General features: G+C 58.8%; 1 protein-coding gene across 1 annotated transcript; it reads left to right on the top strand.

The window, feature by feature from the left end:
• Positions 1-6,032: 6,032 nt before the first annotated feature.
• On the top strand, positions 6,033-13,892 carry CKMT1A (creatine kinase, mitochondrial 1A). Its single transcript, XM_056865854.1, has 9 exons — positions 6,033-6,184; positions 11,112-11,310; positions 11,419-11,514; positions 12,371-12,592; positions 12,688-12,773; positions 12,915-13,038; positions 13,145-13,279; positions 13,439-13,564; positions 13,776-13,892. The coding sequence occupies exons 1-9, from the start codon at positions 6,033-6,035 to the stop codon at positions 13,890-13,892; spliced, it is 1,257 nt and encodes a 418-aa protein (XP_056721832.1).
• The last annotated feature ends 3,451 nt before the right edge of the window (positions 13,893-17,343 follow it).

Genomic DNA, 17,343 nt, shown 5'->3' with positions numbered 1-17,343 from the left:
GGAACACAGGGATTAGCCAATCTGTGCTCAATTCCCTTGCTTTCCAACCACTGGGTAAATGCACTAGAGACAAATTCACCGCCTCTGTCAGATTGTATACTGGATACCTTGAGGTCTAGCTGCCTTTCCACCCTTTTAATCCAATACTTGATGGTTTGACATGCCTCACTTTTCTGCTTCAGCAGATACACCCAGCCATAACGAGTAAAATCATCCACAATACATAAAGCGTACCAGTTCTTAGACACACTCTCAGGAAATGGACCACAGAGATCTAAATGAGCAATTTGCAGAGGTCTGGTTGCCACCCTTTGGCTTACTTTAGCCACTGGACTACGTCTGCTTTTAACAGATTTGCAAACAGTGCAATCTAGGAAAGAATTACACCCATTCAACTTAATGTCATCCTTCCCTAACACACTCAGGGTCTTCTTTAGAATGGAAAAGGAGGCGTGGCCAAAACGCCTATGTAGAAGGTGTACACACTCATTATGTGGATTTTTATTCACAGACTCCACTACCATAGACGTTTCTCCTATCCTTCTATGCACCACATAGACATCCTTTTGCAAGTGCCCTTCTAACATTACAACCTCCCCCTGGCTTATCTGGCAGGTGTTTCCTTCAAACGGCACCTTAAAACCAGTCTTAGCCAGCACAGAAACACTTAGCAAACTATGCTGTAACTCAGGCACACAAAGTACATTTTGAAACTTATGATTTAACTCTGGGAAAAACACTTCCCCTTCAGAGTGTACCTTTAAGTGTCTCCCATCTGCTAGACTTGCATAAGACTTAGCAGACTGCTTTTGGTTAACCAACATGGAAGCTTTGTTAACAAAACATGTACTTGCCCCACTGTCCAAGAGCCAAATGTTCTCTTTGTCTCCAGCCTCTGCCAGCACAACAGCAGTGTAAGTTCCATTCACTGACTGTCTCTTTGGTTGCTTATTCCTGGCCAACTGGGGACAATGTCTTTTCAAATGTTGTGAAGACCCACAGAGAAAACACTTTCTGACAAACATCACGCATTCCTCATCTTGCTTGTAGCTCCTACTCTGCCTTCCGTCGCCTCCCCTCTGCTGCTGCCACTGGCTCTGCGCTGAGTAGACCTCTTGCCCGTCTCGGGGTTGTCTAAACAGCTCGGCTGCAGTCCTCGGCGTAGACTCTATCCAGTCTCTCTGCCTGGGATGAAAAACGTGCTGGGGGGCTGAGGTCTCGGCAGATGGGCGATTCGTTGATTTAACCTCGGGGGTGTATCTCAGCTGGGCTGCTGTCTTCTGCTTACGTCCTTCCTCCCGTCGTTCCTCGTCTTCCAGAATTCGTCCCGTCAAGTATTCATAGGTTAATTGCCCTGCTGCCTGGCTCTCCAGCGAGGTTACTAAAACATCAAAGCTCGCATCCAGAGAACTCAAAAGCAAATACACCCGGTCCTCCGCAGATATAACTTTTCCCCTCAACTCCAGCTGTCTAAACAACTCTGCTAGGGTCTTCAAGTGGGCTGCGGCCGGCGTGTGCAGTGATTTATGGCATCTATAAAGCCGCCTCATTAGTGCTAGCAGCGTGCCAGCTGAGTCCCGGAGATACACTGCTCGCAGACTATCCCATGCCAACTTTGCATGCTCTTTGCCCACAACAAAAATAAGCTGGTCATCTCCCACCGTCAAGGTGATATTGGCAAGGGCTTTTATGTCCTTGGCAATCTCGGCTGCTGTAGTAGGGAGTCTTTCCACAGCATCCCATAAATCTTCCCTTTTCAGATACTGCTCCAACCTCACAGACCAAACGTGGTAATTCTCTGAGGTGAGTTTATCCACTGGGATAAAAGATTGTTGTGCCGTTACGTACACACAGCCGTCACTTCTCTAGTAGCTTCTGAAAAATCCTGGACTCTGCTTATCTACCACCACACATAAACCTGCGCAGTGTAGCAGAAACACTCCTGTAACGTAGAGGAGCTGGGCCCAGAGCCCTGACGCGGAAGCCAAGCGGATTAGCAGTCTTGTCCAGGATACCCATCAGAAAGTCCATGGCCACATAGAAAAAGTGTTGTTTATTTGTACAGTGCAGAAATATATACAGATACTCCTTTCACACTCTCCGCTCATAACATCCCGCATAGAACTGCGGTTTCACTTCATTATATACACCTGGTGGACGCAGCCACCAATCACAGTAGATATCCAATTATCCTGGTATTGCTACTGCATTGCATCAGCCACCTGGCTCTAACTGGATCAGGCCAGCTTTCTCTAGCTCCCCAGGTACTTTCCAGGCTGATTACATCATCCTTAGATCTCACTGATCTATCCTGCACCTGTCAAACTATCTGACAGACTTGTAATCTTGTCAGGACCAGTGATCTGATTCAGCATCAGGTAGCTTTGTGTGTTTATGATGTTTAAACTGCACTGTACCCCAAAATGAGCTTTGGACCACCCCAGTTTGTGCATCCCTTGACAGAGGGCTTCAAAGTGGGGTGACCCCCAGGAATCTCCTCAGTTTGTGCTGCAAAGAACTGAAGAATCAATCCTGTTGTGACTGCTCCTTATTCTTCTGTTCTCAGTCATGCAAACTTATGGGATTTCTAGAGGCACCACACGTTGGAGCATTTTGTGCCAAAACGCAGGTCTGGGCCAGGCCCCGGGGGGCATGCCACCTTGCCAGGTATGTTTGCCAGAGCCATGTTCAAGTTATCTTCCTGCCTTCACAGGTGAGGTGGGTGGCAACCAGACATAGAGCTTTTTCAGTATTTATTCAGTAAAAAGAAAGCTAGATACCAAGCTTTACAAGTTCCTCTTCATTTCTATGAACAAATCATACAGACTTTATTAAGTTCAGTGGAGGATAAAAATACCAGCCGCACCCTGATGCCTTCCTGCAGCTTAGGATACCAAAGGCTTGGTCCTGGGGGGAGGGGTCACAACCAGCAGGTATGCCAGGGTATCCCAGAGTTCTGCTGGGCCAGCACCCCGAACAGTGCACCATCATGGCCCCCTCTCAGCCCTCCAACACAGGTGAAACTTCCACGCTGGCATCAGAAGGGGCATTCGCACGGGCTGGGCAGTGGTTAGGAGGCTTCCTAAGGGGCCCCAGCAGCACAGCTTGAGTCATGGGGGGGTCACATTCCCCCAAGCACAGGGCTGGTATCTCATAAGCCATGCTGCCTGCATGGTGGGGAGTGAGGTAGAGCACAGGAGCGAGGGTGACCATGATTCCCCTGCCTGTCTGCAGGAGGAGGGGGGGCATAGGGGCTTGCGGAACACAAAGGCTCATTGCCAGTCAGCATGAGCTGCCCGTCTGAAGCGCCTGTGTTTCATCCCGCAAAAGCCCAGCTGTGCCTGGAGCTACTTGCGGGGGGAGCTCTTCACACATGGGCTTGTACCTCGAGCTATGGCTAGGTGATGCCCGAAACCCCTTGCTTTGTCATTTTCCTGTGTGACCATCTTGGGGAGGGGAGGGGAGAGAGCTGCTCCTAAGTGTGCAAGGAGTTGCTTCTACTTCAGTGGTAGCCAAAAGCTGATCTTTGCCTTCTTGCCTGTATCTCCCCTACTGGGATCCAACCATTTCTGACTGCCATAGGCGGGACCTTCCCGGGTGAGTGGTTGGGGAGTTGACAGTCATGCTTTCTTGGAAAGTGCAAAGGTGCATTCCCTCAGTGCTCCCCCAGAGTCTGCACCTCCCTTGCCTGGCCAAAGGCTGGTGCTGCATGCCCTCCGTCCTCAGGCATGCTGCCAGGAGTGTATCAGCCCAGGGAGTCGCAGGGGCAGAAGCTGATGCAGGGGGAGGAAGGCCCAGGTTTGGGGGGGGAGGCGGTGCAGGCAAAGCTGCAGGATGCACATTTGTTCCACGTGTGTTCCTCCTGAGCACACTGAGGCTTCCTTGGGAGGAATGTTTGCTCCTCCTGAGCTGGCTGTTTCCCCATTTCCGCCATCGCTGTGTCTGCTCGAATGAGGCGGCAGGCCAGGAAGCCTGTGGTTTGTAAGCCCGTGTGACCTGGAGATCCTCTGCCACTCCTAGAGCAAGCAAGCAGCTCCTGCTGCCAGGTATCAAAGGTTGTCTCAAGTATGTGACTGCCATCACGTAGGCACACCTGCCCACAGGTAAACAAAAGCACACCCTCAGGTTATAGCTTATTATTCCTTGGAAATGCCAGCAGGAGAAACTGAGACAGAAAGGATGACGTATGTATGTAGCTTTTGTGTGGTTTTTGCCACCCTATTAACTTTCCTCTGAAGCCCTTAAAGAGGAGGAGGAGGAAGCCACCCGTGTGGGCTTCCCACCACCCACCCCCGCCTGCCCTTTCTTCAGCAGCCCCAGAGTCAGTGGCAGGACATGGAAGCGCTCTGAGGGGGCCCTGAGAGAGTCTCTCATATTCTAATTCGAATCAAATTGCAGAATAAGGGAGATTTTGCTACAGAACTGGGGCCACAACCTCATTTTAATCCCATTTTGAACCCAACCTACCCAAATATTGTGCGACACTGCTTTGGGAGCCATTTTTTGGTCGGAAACATGGGATGAAAGTATAATAAACCGATCAAAACAGCTGTAGGGAGAGGGTCGCTCTGGTGGGGGGAGAAGCCTGTTGAATCTCCAAGTGGAGTGTTGGGTGGGAGGTCAGTGGTCAGAGTTCCTGGTGTTGGCATCAAATTGTGGGGAGAGGACCCTGGGATCAGGGCCACAGCGCTGGGGAGAGGGCCATTCTTCCTCCTTGGCCATTTCCCTGGCAGAATTCCTTCCCTGAGCCGCTTTGAGCCACACTAGGATGGAAAGATGGTGTGACGGTTTCTCCCATCTCTCAGAGCAGCTCTGTGGGTGATTTCCCTCATTTGGTGTATGTGGAGGGGGGGCAAGACCCCTCTGTCGCAGCAACCCTCCGGAGGTGGGACCTGGGATCTCCCAGCCAGGCCTGCTTCGGCGCGCTGGGGCTTTCTGTGCAGAGGAGCTCCCTGGGCGCTTGGGACACTGCACCGTCCCCTGCTCCAAGCTCGGCGTGGCCACTCCTCCCAGTATCCCGCCCACTCCGGCAAGCTTCACCTGCGGGCACTGCTGGGCCTGGGCCGGGCCGCGCTGCCGGCCCCACGCGGGTCTTCCGCAGGCACTGCGGCAGCCGAGGCGCCAAAGGCTCCGCAGAGGCCGCCGCGCTCTCTCTCCCGCTGGCGGGGCCGCCCTCGCTCCTGCGGCCGCCGGCCCCTGGTCGGGGCTGGGCTCCGTGGCCCCCGCGGCCCCCCCAGGGCTGGCTGGCTCGAGGCGGCCGGCCTCCACCGCCTGGCCCGTCCGCTCTGCCCCGCGGCCCCCCCTGCTCGGCTCTTTGCGGCAGGCAGCCCTGGGCCCGGCCAGCCCCGCGCACCTCGCCAGCCTGGGCCGGCCGCTGCCAGGTGCCCTGCCTGCCCCGGGGCTCCAGAAGCCCCATCCGCCGCGCCCGGCCCCACAAGCGGCAGCCGGGGGCCCCCTCCGGCAGGCAGGCAGGGCCGGGTCGCCGGCGAGGCTGCTGACCGACCCCGTGGCGCCGGCCGGCCAGCGGCCCTGCCCGCACCCCCTGCGCGGGTGGACGGCCGCCGCTCCCCTTGGCCCCCCCGGGCTGCCCCTGAAGCCTCCAGCCGGCCCGGGCCAGGCGGCCAGCGCGGCCAGCGGTCCGCCGCAAACCTGCGCCGGACTGCGCGCCGCGTCGCCCCCGCCCCGCTGGGGAGCTGTCCGCGCCGCTGGTGCTGAAGTCTGCGGGGAAGCCTCAGCCGAGGCGGGCTGGCGCCAAGCCCGCCCGCTTCGCCCGCCCGCCCGCCCGCCCGCCCGCCCGGGCTGGGCTGGGCTGGGCCGGGCCGGGCTGGGCGGGCGGCGTAATCGCCGCGGCGCCCTCCCCCGCCAGCAGTAGCCCTCCCCCCTGCCGCCTGTCTCCGCCCGCCCGCGCTCCCTCCCTCCCGGCTCTGCTGCCTGCTCTGCTCGCTCCGCTCCGCTCTGCCTGCTCGGCTGCCCGCCCGGCTCCTGGTGGTGGTGGTGGTGGTGGTGGTGGTCGGGGTCCCCCGCGCCGCAGCATGGCCAGCACCTTCGCCCGCGCCCTCTCCGCTCGCAAGTCCGCCGGCCTCCTGGCCATGGTGGGCGCCGCCGGCTCGCTGGCCGCGGGCTACCTGCTCTGCCGAGACTCCGTGGGCGCTGCGGCGGCCCGGCGACGCCTCTACCCGCCCAGGTATGGCTCCCGGGGGGACCGTGAGACCCGGCGGACGGGCCGGGCAGCCGCATGCCGACGGGGCTGGGGCGCTGCTAGCTGGCCAGCCGAGGGTAGGGGGCGGGGGGGGGCTCTCCCCTCCCTCGCACTCGCCAAGGCAGCGCTCCTTGCCAGCATCGCCTGCCGGGCACCCAGCCGGGCTGCCTCTCCTTCAGAGACCTGCCGCCTCCGCCGCTGTCCTTGGAGGGACCGCGCTGCGTCGGCCCGGCCTTCCAGCGCTCTCCAGTCCCGGCAGCTGCCCGACCAGGAAACGGGGCGGGTGGCTGGCCACTCCCGGGAGACGGCCAAGGCCTCCAGCCGCCTGGCCTGGGCGGCGAGCAGCCGGCGCTCTGCGAAGGATGGCTGCGGAAGGGGGGCCCTGAACCCCCTTCACCAGGGAGCGGGTGGGACGGGCTCCCGGGCACTTGCCCCTTCTCACGAAGACCCCCGGATTCCTCCCAGGAGGGACGGGCTCCCAGGGGCCAGGTCCTCTCTGGCGAGGGAGCTGCGGGGGGGCCCTCCCCCCCCCAACAAGCGCTGCCAGCTCCTTCCTAACAGAGCTGCAGCCTCCAGCCAGCAGCGGCCGCCACAACCCACCCAGGGCGTTGTTGTAGTAAGGGTTGCCACCTGGCCTGGAGAAAAATCTCAAGCTTAACGGAACGTTATTTAATAGGCTACGTTTACTGCCAAAAGCTATGGGCAGCTGCCCCCCCCCATTTCTGGCACATATGCCACTCTCAAAGGGTCCATCTTCTCCAGGCCTGCTTTCGATCCCAGTCGTTCTCCAACAAGCTCTAGATGGCATCTGTGGTTCTCCACTTCCCACACTCCATTTTACCTTCACAACAACCCTGTGAGGTAGATGAAGCTGGCAGAGAGAGGAACCAGCCCAAGGTTGCTCAGTGAAGTTCGGGGCTGAGGTGGGGGTGAAGTTGAACCCCAATCTCCCACTCCTAGTCTAACACTACTTCCCACTGGTGCGATTTGGGGCAGAAGCCTCTGAGAAGGGCCCCAAGAAAGACTTGCTGTGCTCCTTCAAAGGAGGTCAAAGAGATGGGTTCCCCAGACAGACCTGCAAAGAAGGTGCAGCTGGGAGTGGGGGGGGGGGCAGCTGAGGATTATCCCTCACGCACCTGCCAAATGTCCATTAGAACACCTTGCCCAGGGACACAGAACACACCTGCTCCTCAGCCTTATGGGACACTTGTGCAGCAGGCAGCCCACGCAGGTGGATGGTCTCTTCATGCCATGTGTCCAGCAGGAGAGCTAAAGACCAGGGCAGTGGGGGGGCTCCTTTCCATTCACCTTCCAGCCACGTCCCCATTTCCAGCCTACTGGTGCCCCTCCCCCAATGGCAAAGCTGGATCCTGGTGGCCCTGCTGATATCCTGGGCGGGGGGGGGGGGGTCAGGGAAAGCACAAAGCCCCTCTAAATGAGGAATGAGGTCAGGAGACAAGCAGCTTACAGGGAGCATCTCCTTAATGGGATGAACTCCTTTGGTGCTGGGGCAGGGCCTTCTGAGCAGGCTGGGTTTTTCCTCCACCAAATGGAGGCTGAACCACCAGCAACACAAAGAAGTGTTGGGGAGAGTGCTGGGTGGGGAGAGACTGCCCAAATAAATAGAGAGTCACCCCCCCCCAAGTATTAAAAAGCAGAGCCCTGGCACTGAGACGCAGGCCTGGGGAAGGAACCCACCAGTCCTACGCAATGAAAGACACAAGGGTAAGAAAAGGCCCCCTAAAGCTGAAGTCCATCATCATAAACTGGAGATCAAAAACAATCAAAAAGCAGAAATAGGGTACGGCCCAGGAAAGAGTGACGGTCTGCCCCTGTGACAGGAAAGAACGCTCCAATTAGTTGGGCTCCAGGGAGCATTTTGGAAACGGCTGACCCTGGACAGAACAGGTGGGCTCTACTGGGACTGGAGCAGAGCTTGGACCACTAGACCTCAACTCTGGGCAGGCTGCAGAGATTAAACATGCTCCCTGGATTAAACATGCTGCAGGGAGAAAAGCCAAGAGCAGCTAGGAGGCAACCAGTTCAGGGCAGAGCAAGTGGTGGTGGCTCCAGGTCATCTAAATGGGGACCGGCATTTGACAAAGAACACCTGGCCTGGCAGCTAGCCAAGGAGGCCCAAGGGTCAAGGGTAAATTGCACACACCAAGAATGTGTAGCGTGGGGATAATGGATGAACATCGCTACCCTCACACTGACTGGGGGAAAGCATGCTTGGGTGACGGTAGAGACCACAGTTGACTGCCTTGGAACTGGGCAGCCCAAACCTAAACCCCTGATGCTGGCATATTGTCCACATCAGCGCAGCACCAGCAGTGCTCATTGGTACCCGGGGTCTGCTGCTCCCCAGAGGGAGCATAAGGGCCAGAACTCCCTTCGCCAAGGCGCAGAGAGCAGAGCAAGCACACTGATCCCAGCCACAGCCCACGGCACGGCGTTGATGGCTCGGTGACAGGCAGGTAGAGACAGCCAGACAGGGCACCCTGAGCCAGACAGCCCCCACCATGGCCTCAGGGAACCCCTGTCCATGTGCAGAACACACACACACACACAGTTGGAGCAATGGGAACACAGGACCCTCCACCCTCATAGGTTAAGAGGGCCACAGACTGAAGCAGCAGGCCCTAGACCTCTCTCAGTGGAAGGGGTCGTCTGAGCCTGGCATCATGCAGGGTGATGTGCTGCCTGTGCCCCCACTCCTTCCCCCTTCAGAACTGTTCAGGCTTGCTGCTAGCAACTCTTGTGGGAGGCAGAGCACTTGAGGCAATCCGGAGTAGGTTGGTGGGGAGCAGGCAGCAACAGTCAAAGCCATCTTAGTGCAAGGCAGGGACTCCTCCCCCCTTTGGCACCCCTGGTTGGGGGCTGCGGGGTCTCCTCTTTGGGGGTCTGTGTCCTGAGACAAAGAGCCTGTACAGACCCCATGCCAGGCAGTGTGAGGCCCAGGCCAGAGCAATGGAGCCCCAAGCTATACAACACTCTTATCAGAGCTACAAGTCTCCAGACCAGCTGATGTTTGCACAGGCCTTGGGAGGGCTGCTGTGGCCGGCAGACCACATCAGCCCTGAGGGGGAGGGGTGACTGAGTGCCAAGGTGCTTGAGTCTTCCTCTTGCCCCTAAACTGCGCCAGGGCTCTGGGTGGGGTTGGCATTGCACCAGCACACTCCCAGAATGGAGAGAGGCATGCCCACAAGACACCCCTGACATCACCCAAGACGACACCCGAGCAGCACTGGTGAGGACTGCTACTGATACATCTCTAGCAACTCCAGCATATGTGAAACATCTGCAGCAGGATCTTTGAGATGGGCTGAAAGCTTCGCCTCTGTCCTTTGGAAACAGGGTGCAGGATGGCTTCTTCGGACTTCAGGGAAGGTCCCCAGTGGCTCTTGAATAAACTCTGCAGACATAGGGAAGAGGACAGGTCCAGTCATGGATTAGTCGCTGGTTAAACAATAGGAAGTACAGGATAGGGGTAAACAGACAGTTCTCATAATAAAAGTAAGCAAGGAGAGGACAAGGAAAGAGGTCTTGTGGGTGTGGTGAATAAATAATAATGAGAAGAGTTGGTTTTTATATGCTGACTTTCTTTACCGCTTAAGGGAAAATCAAACTGGCTTACAATCACCTTCCCCTCCCCACCCCACAACAGACACCCTGTCTTCCACAACAGACATCCTGTGAGGTAGGTGGGGCTGAGAGAGTATGTCTAGCCCAAGGTCATCCAGCTGTCTTCATGAGTAGGGAGTGGGAACAAGTGCAGTTCACCAGATTAGCCTCTGCTGCTCATGTGGGGGAAGTGGGGAAATCAAACCCGGTTTTCCAGATCAGAGTCCTCCACTGCAATCCACCGCTCTTAACCACTACACCACACTGGCTCTCCAGTGCTAAGGGACTTTTGGGAAAGGGAATGAAGACAAAATAGCCAGAACTGTAAAGCTCTTGAAGAGTTTTTTGGTGCAGCTGCATTTTGGAATTCTGTGTATAGGTCCAGTCACTATATCTCTAAAAGGATGTTGTTGCACTGGGAGTGAGGTGGGAAAAGTGACCCAAATGATCCAGATGTCAGAACACCTTCCTTATGAGGAAAATGTGTGTCCCCCCCCCCACTTTAGAAAACAAGGAGGAACATGAGAGAAGCTTTTTAAATTGCATGGAGAAGCAATAGGGAGACACCCCCCCCCCGTCCTTCCATCACCCAGTGGTGGACAGCAGAGACTGAGGCCAAAGCAAACAAAGCTCTTCCTTCACACAACTAATAACTAATGGAAGCCACTCCTGCAGAGATCAGTAAAGGCGTTTACCAGATTTACTCTGAGAGCCAGCCTGGCATTGTGGTTAAGAGGGGTGGACTCTAATCTGGATTAGATTCCCTACTCCTCCACATCCAGCCTGCTAGGTGACCTTGGGCCAGTCACAGTTCTCTGTGAACTCTCTCAGCCCCACCTACCTCACAAGGTGCCTGTTGTGTGTGGGGGGGGGAGGCAAAGGCGATTGCAGGGTATAAAAACCAATCCTCCTTCTTCTTTAAAAACAGGAAAAAAACAGCTTAAGAGAGGCTCAGAGTTTCATTAATGGCTATGGGCTGTGATGGCCCCTGCATGGTGTAGTGGTTAGATCACTGGGCTGGGATCTGGGAGGCTCAAAACCCCACTGGGTAATCTTGGGCCAGTCACTCTCTCCCAGCCAACAACCCTGTGAAGGACAAAATGGAGAGAGGAGGGACAAAATAAGCAGGATAAATAAATGCAGGAATTTATTTATTTCTCCAAATGTATGGAGAACACAACCCAAAGGTCACACAAGCCAACGTGGGGAGAATGGATGGGGAGAAAATAGATTGGTTGGCGCTGCACGTCTCTAACTGGAGCCCACTCTCTGTTCCCCCCCTGCGCAGTGCTGAGTATCCAGATCTGCGAAAACACAACAACTGCATGGCCAGCAACCTGACCCCCACCATCTACGCTCAACTCTGCGACAAAGCCACCCCCAATGGCTGGACCCTGGACCAGTGCATCCAGACGGGGGTGGACAACCCTGGGCATCCCTTCATCAAGACCGTGGGCATGGTGGCCGGAGATGAAGAGACTTACGAGGTGAGCAGGGAGAGCCCACACACAGGCACCCCCCCACACACACACACCCGTGACGTGCCTGCCTCCCCCCCTTCCCTAACTAGCGGCCTGGTTGCGTTGTGACTCCAGGTGTTTGCGGACATCTTTGACCCGGTGATTGAGGAGCGGCACAACGGCTACAATCCGCACACCATGAAGCACCCCACGGACCTGGACGCCGGCAAGGTGCGCTACTACGGCCGTCCACGGGGGGGGGGGAGCCGTGCCGGGGCCGGTGCGGCTCAAGCGGTTTGGCTGTGAAGAACTGGGGGGGGGGCGCGGATGCTCAGTTAAAGCTCCCACCAGGCAGAAGCTCCTCACAGGCAGCTCCTAGTTCCTTGTTGGTCAATCCTTAACCACAAATCCTTAAGAGCCTTTAAAAGGGGTGGGTGAGGCTGGAGTTGTCCCTCCCCCCCCCCTTTAAAAGGAGCGCCCTGGCAGAGCCAGACCTCACCCACGGTAACCAAGGAGAGGTGACAGGTGGGAGCTGCTGTACCTCCTCTCCCCCCACCCCGCTTTTTCCGGAGGTTCTCCTCCCAGGGCAAGCGCCACTGAAGAGACCCTGGAGGAGGAGGCAGCCCCCGACCCCAGCCGGACGCCAGGGTCGGAGAGAGGCGCGTCTATGTTGACCTATAACGAAGCCACCATGCATAACTCAGGTGCCCCCCCCCACCCGACCCCCATCACAAAACAGTGGTCGAGCTGCAAAGATGCCGGTTGGGGGGGGGGGGCTTCCCCGTGTAGTCAGAGGGCCACTGAAAGTGGACCGAGGTTTGTAGGCTGATGGCCGGGGCTGAGGCAGTGGGGGGCGCTCCCTCCCTCCCTGGGGGAAGTGCCTCGGGCAGACCGAAGCGCCGCCCGCTTCCTTCCCGCCACCCGCGATGGGCCCGCGGGTCCCGGGGAGGGCGGGGCGGGGCGGCGTGCTGGGCAGCCAGAAGCCCCCGGCGGGCGGGGCGGGCAGGGGCGGGCTGGCCCCGGGGGCCTCTCGGGGAGCCCGCGGGCCGGCCGGCCGCCTCACCTGCCCGCCCCGCCCCGCCGGCAGGTGAAGGGGGGCCTCTTCGACGAGCGCTACGTGCTGTCGTCGCGGGTGCGGACGGGGCGCAGCATCCGCGGCCTGAGCCTGCCGCCGGCCTGCAGCCGGGCCGAGCGCCGCGAGGTGGAGCGGGTGGCGGCCGACGCCCTCAGCGGCCTCACCGGAGACCTGGCCGGCAAGTACTACCGCCTCGCCGACCTCAGCGACAAGGAGCAGCAGCAGCTCATCGACGTGAGCGGCGGGCGGCGGGCGGCGGGCGGGCTCCCCTTCCCCCCCCCCGTTGCCCCGCGGGCTGCTGCTGACGCCGCCCTTGGGTTCCCCGGCAGGACCACTTCCTCTTCGACAAGCCCGTCTCCCCGCTGCTGACGGCGGCCGGCATGGCGCGCGACTGGCCCGACGCGCGGGGCATCTGGTAGGGCTCGGCGGGGCGGGGCGGGGCGGGGCGGGGGGAGGGCCCGGCCGGGGGTCCCCCGCTGAACAGGGGGGCGGGGGGCGGGGGACCCGCCAGAGGCCCGCCGTGAGCCCCCCGTCCCGCCCCCTCCCCTCTGGGCAGGCACAACCACGAGAAGACCTTCCTGATCTGGGTCAACGAGGAGGACCACACCCGCGTCATCTCCATGGAGAAGGGCGGCAACATGAAGCGGGTCTTCGAGCGCTTCTGCCGGGGCCTGAAGGAGGTGAGCGGGCGGGCGGGCGGGCGGGCGGGCGAGCCGGACCCCCCGCCCCGCCCCGCCCCCCGCCGGCCCGCAGCCCCCTGTGCCCCCTGTCCTTGCCACCCCGCAGGTGGAGCGCCTGATCCAGGAGCGGGGCTGGGAGTTCATGTGGAACGACCGGCTGGGCTACATCCTGACGTGCCCCTCCAACCTGGGCACGGGCCTCCGCGCTGGCGTCCACATCAAGCTGCCGCTGCTGAGCAAAGTAAGGGCTGCCGCCGCCGCCCCGCCCCCCCCCCCGTCCTTTTCCAGCCGGATGCGACCCTGGAGCTCGCCCTGCCCGAAGGAGGCTCCGGCCCCCCGGCCCATTCCCACCCCCTCTGCCCAGCACTGACCTCTGCACGCACACCCCCAACTCCCGCAGGACAGCCGCTTCTCGAAGATCCTGGAGAACCTGAGGCTGCAGAAACGCGGCACCGGCGGCGTCGACACCGCCGCCACCGGGAGCACCTTTGACATCTCCAACCTGGACCGGCTCGGGAAGTCGGAGGTGCCGCTGGGCTGAGTGATCCCGGGCGGGCCGTGGTGGGGGTGTCACCTCGGGGAGGGGCGCGCTGGGTGCAGCTTGTTGGGGGCGACTCGGGGCAGTTGACCTGGGCCCCCAGCTGGTGCCACCCAGGACACCGGGGGCCCCTGGGAGCTGCCTCTGCCCCCCCCCCGCCTGCCTCACGGCCCCTGCTTCTGCCCCCCCTCCCCACCAGGTGGAGCTGGTTCAACTGGTGATTGATGGGATCAACTACCTGATCGACTGTGAGCGACGCCTGGAGCGGGGGCAGGACATCCGCATCCCTTCGCCAGTGCCGCAATTCCGCAGCTGAGCCTCACGCAGCCGAGCCTCAGAGCGCTCCGGAGGGCGCCAGCATGCAGCATCTCGGGCCCGCTGCCCCCACGCATTCCCTCTGTCCCCATAAACGTCCAGCTGCTGTGACATCTTCTGCCTCTGGCTGTTCTCTTACCCCCTGGGGAGGGCAGATGGGAGGGAAGGCTGTGGGCGGGTGGGGGCCTCATCCAATGATCACGCCCGCAAGAGCAAGGGCAAATGGTAGCCAAAGACCCCTGCTCCCAGCACAGTTGAAGGCAATAAAGAGCAGGGGGGGGGATCCAGCTGATCCTGGTAATGTGACCAAGACTGGCAAGAGCCCCAGGCCAATGGAGCAGGCAGGGCAAGTGCCTTTGCATGGGCACCTCCAGGCACACAGAGCCTGGCTCTGCCAAGCAGGCATGGAAGGGCAATGTGTTTCCCCGGTGGTCCCAGGAGAGCCTTCCTCTGGCGCTGGGCCGGGGCCGGGCTCTGTCCGTATCGCTGCACCATCAACGGCTGACTCCTGGACTGCTGGGCAGGGCCGAGGCTGACCACCAGCCAGTGCTGGGGAGAGAGTGCATGATGCAGTCTGATGTGAGGAGCCCAGTACTGGCCAAGATGACCACTGCACATGTCCCCTCAGCACAGCACCGTCCTCAGGAGGCCACCCCATCAGCTGTGGGCGGGGAGGGGGCAGCTGATGGGCAGGCCTGATCCCTTCCCTGGTGGAGTTCTCAATAAGGGGGTTCTCTGATTGCCACATTAAGTAGCTCAGGTGCCACGTTTGGCATGTATGTCATAAGGCTGCCAGCTCCCCCACCCTGCCACCCAATCTCCCGTGATTGGCAATGGCTTTCCAGGCTCTCAGGCAGAGGTCCTGTCACATCACCTTTTACCTGATACCTTTAAGTGGAAATGCCAGGGGTTGGACCTGGGACGTTCTGCATGCCGAGCAGCTGCTCTGCCACTGAGCCACAGCCCCTCCCCAAGAAGGGCTTGGGGGTGGGCCCAGGCACAAAAGGATCTTGTTGGTTATCTTGGGACTCCCCTGCTCAGACCTGGCAGCAGATGAGTGAGCCCCAGGCAAGGATATGGCCAAAGGCGTCAGACAGCCCGTCCGAGGCACCACCATCTCCTCAGCATGGCAGCAGAGGGACAGGGCAATGGGCAGAGCCGTGAGTAGCTGCAGAATGGGTGGGCATCAGCAGGGGTCGAGGAAAGTCAGATTGTGGCCTGCTGCACAGTTGACAAAGGCCCTCCGTCCGTGAACATGGGGGGGTCTCTCTTTCTCACATGTACCCCTGAAGCCACGCCCCCTTGCTGCCCATGCAAGAGGCTGGCAAAGAGGGGCCCTGCACACCTTCCTTGCACTGGCACAAGGGATGGCCAGCTCAGACCACAGGTGGAGGAGACAGGAGGCCAGGGCAAGCTCAGTGCCCAGCTGCCTCCCTGAGGAAGGGCAGCCTTGGACTCTGTAGAGAGGCTGTGGAACAGACCCAGAGCTGGTCCCCTCCTCCTCCCCCCCTACCCCCAGATGGAGGCCTTTTGCCTGAGTCTATCCCCACCCTCAGCCTCAGAGATGATCTCCCAAGGAGGAGGAATCAGTGAGCCTCAGCGAGCCTCCAGCCGGGCTGGGCAAGGGTCCTGGACAGCAGAGGCTCTACCACTGAGCCACAGCCTCTCCCCTAGCCGCCCTCTGGCCTAGATGAAGCTTCCCAGTTCAAGGTCTCCCTCCAGAAGGACTACCCAACTGAGTTGCTGCACCTCTCCAGGGCCCGTCTGTTGCCCACATTGACCCTGGAACCTGCAACGCAGAAGTGCCCGAACAGCGCGAGGGGCGCCCCTTCGTTCTTAGTGGCTGCCCCTCCTCATCACTCAGGGGCGGCAGGGGCTTTCTGCCCCCTGGGAGTTCGTGCTGCCTCTTCCCACAGGCCTCCTCTGGTGCTCCCCCCCCCCCAGTGTGGCTGTGCTCAGGACTGCCCGGCACTGGTCTGGGCTGAACATGGCTGGCGAAGGGGTGCCTCCCACCCTTGGAGAACTGGCCCTCTGCCCAGTGGTCCCGGGAGCAGAGCAACTGGGAGTGAGCCGGTGCTGCACAGTGGGGAGGAAGGGGGCCGGCCCCCCCAAAGAAGAGAGTGGCTCCCAGACCCGCTCCCCGGGGCTGGAACCAATGGCTGCTCTGCCAGCCCTGCAGCCACTGCCGGCCACGCCGCCTCTCTTGCTCAATACAGCCAGGAGCAGGGCAGTGGCCACAGGCACAGCATGCATGGCCCACGCGGCACTCATGGCCCCGTGCCCAGTGGGTGGCCCGGTAAAGCCAATGTACTGGGTTGGTGGCCCAATAAAGCCAATGCTGTAGACTCAAGAGAGGCAAAATCTTTGGTACTTTGGTACTTATTGCCCCAGAAAGTAATGCCAGCTATTAGCATATGTGGCCAAAAGGGCCCAATGTCACCTGGCAGGCTGGTGCATGGCTAGCTGTTCGCCAGGCCAGGTGAGGCACTCCAGAAGGACAGATGGACCACAAAATGGCTGATGAAATCCAGTCTCAGTGCAGTTGGGGCAAAAAATCCTCATTTCCCATGTGCTGTGATAGGGTTTGAGCTGGCAATCACTGTCCAGGAAGAGGATCTTGGAGTTATGGTGAGCAGCTCACTGAAAAGGTCTACTCGTCATGAAGGAAGCCTCTCACTGGGGACTCCAGTGAAACACATAGAGGAGGATCATGTGGGAGTCTCGTTTTTCGGGTCTCCACTCAACCCTGATAGATGCAAAAGGGGAGAGGGACAATGGCGTCATTGAGGGAACCGCCCATTGATTCCTGGCGCTAAACCAACTTTTAATCGACAAGAGGATTCTTCCTCTTATCCCAACTGTGAGTCTTTCATAATGTCCCTTGCCAGAAGATGTTGGAAATCCAACTTTCCACTGGGTCAGCCATATCCACATGCATGTTAAGCTCCTCAAAGAACTGTGCTCCTCTCTGTTGACCTCATTTGGGCAAATCTTCCACTTTCTGAAGCTTTTTTGCCCTTGTGTGGCTTTCCTGATTGGGGTCATTAACCATGTAGGCATGCTTTTAGACTTGTAGTACTGGTCCTAACCTGAGGTATGCTTTCTCTGTAGGTCTCAATTAATGTGCTTTTAAATAGCTTCCAAGGATCCTGCAGGATTTCACTGTCAAATTTACCCTTTTTATTTCACCCTGATTAGTCTCCTCATTTTTGTAAAATTCCTTCTTTTGAAATCAAATGTGATGGTTTTGGACTTTGGGGACAACCTTCCCTTTACGGTAGCTAAAAAGGCAAACGTGATTTGGGGCTGTACAGAAGTATAGTGTTCAGATCATGTGAAGTTGGTGAGGGGTTTGGAGACCAAGTCCTATGAGGAAAGGTTGAAGGAGCTGGGTATATTTTGCCTGGAGAGGAGACAACTGAGAGGCGCCCCAGAAGTTCGGACCAGAAACA

Source organism: Euleptes europaea, chromosome 20, assembly GCF_029931775.1.
Source record: "Euleptes europaea isolate rEulEur1 chromosome 20, rEulEur1.hap1, whole genome shotgun sequence".
Classification (NCBI taxonomy): Eukaryota; Metazoa; Chordata; class Lepidosauria; order Squamata; family Sphaerodactylidae; genus Euleptes; species Euleptes europaea.
The sequence above is the reverse complement of the archived record's forward strand: the minus strand, read 5'-3'. Positions and strand labels throughout refer to the sequence as shown.

What these genes read in the sequence shown, in the direction of transcription:
- CKMT1A (XM_056865854.1), top strand. Translation starts at nt 6,033, where the DNA reads ATGGCCAGCACCTTCGCCCGCGCCCTCTCCGCTCGCAAGTCCGCCGGC. An exon ending in CGGACCTGGACGCCGGCAAG is followed by an intron (nt 11,515 to 12,370) that starts GTGCGCTACTAC and finishes CCCCGCCGGCAG; the next exon opens with GTGAAGGGGGGCCTCTTCGA. An exon ending in TCTGCCGGGGCCTGAAGGAG is followed by an intron (nt 13,039 to 13,144) that starts GTGAGCGGGCGG and finishes GCCACCCCGCAG; the next exon opens with GTGGAGCGCCTGATCCAGGA.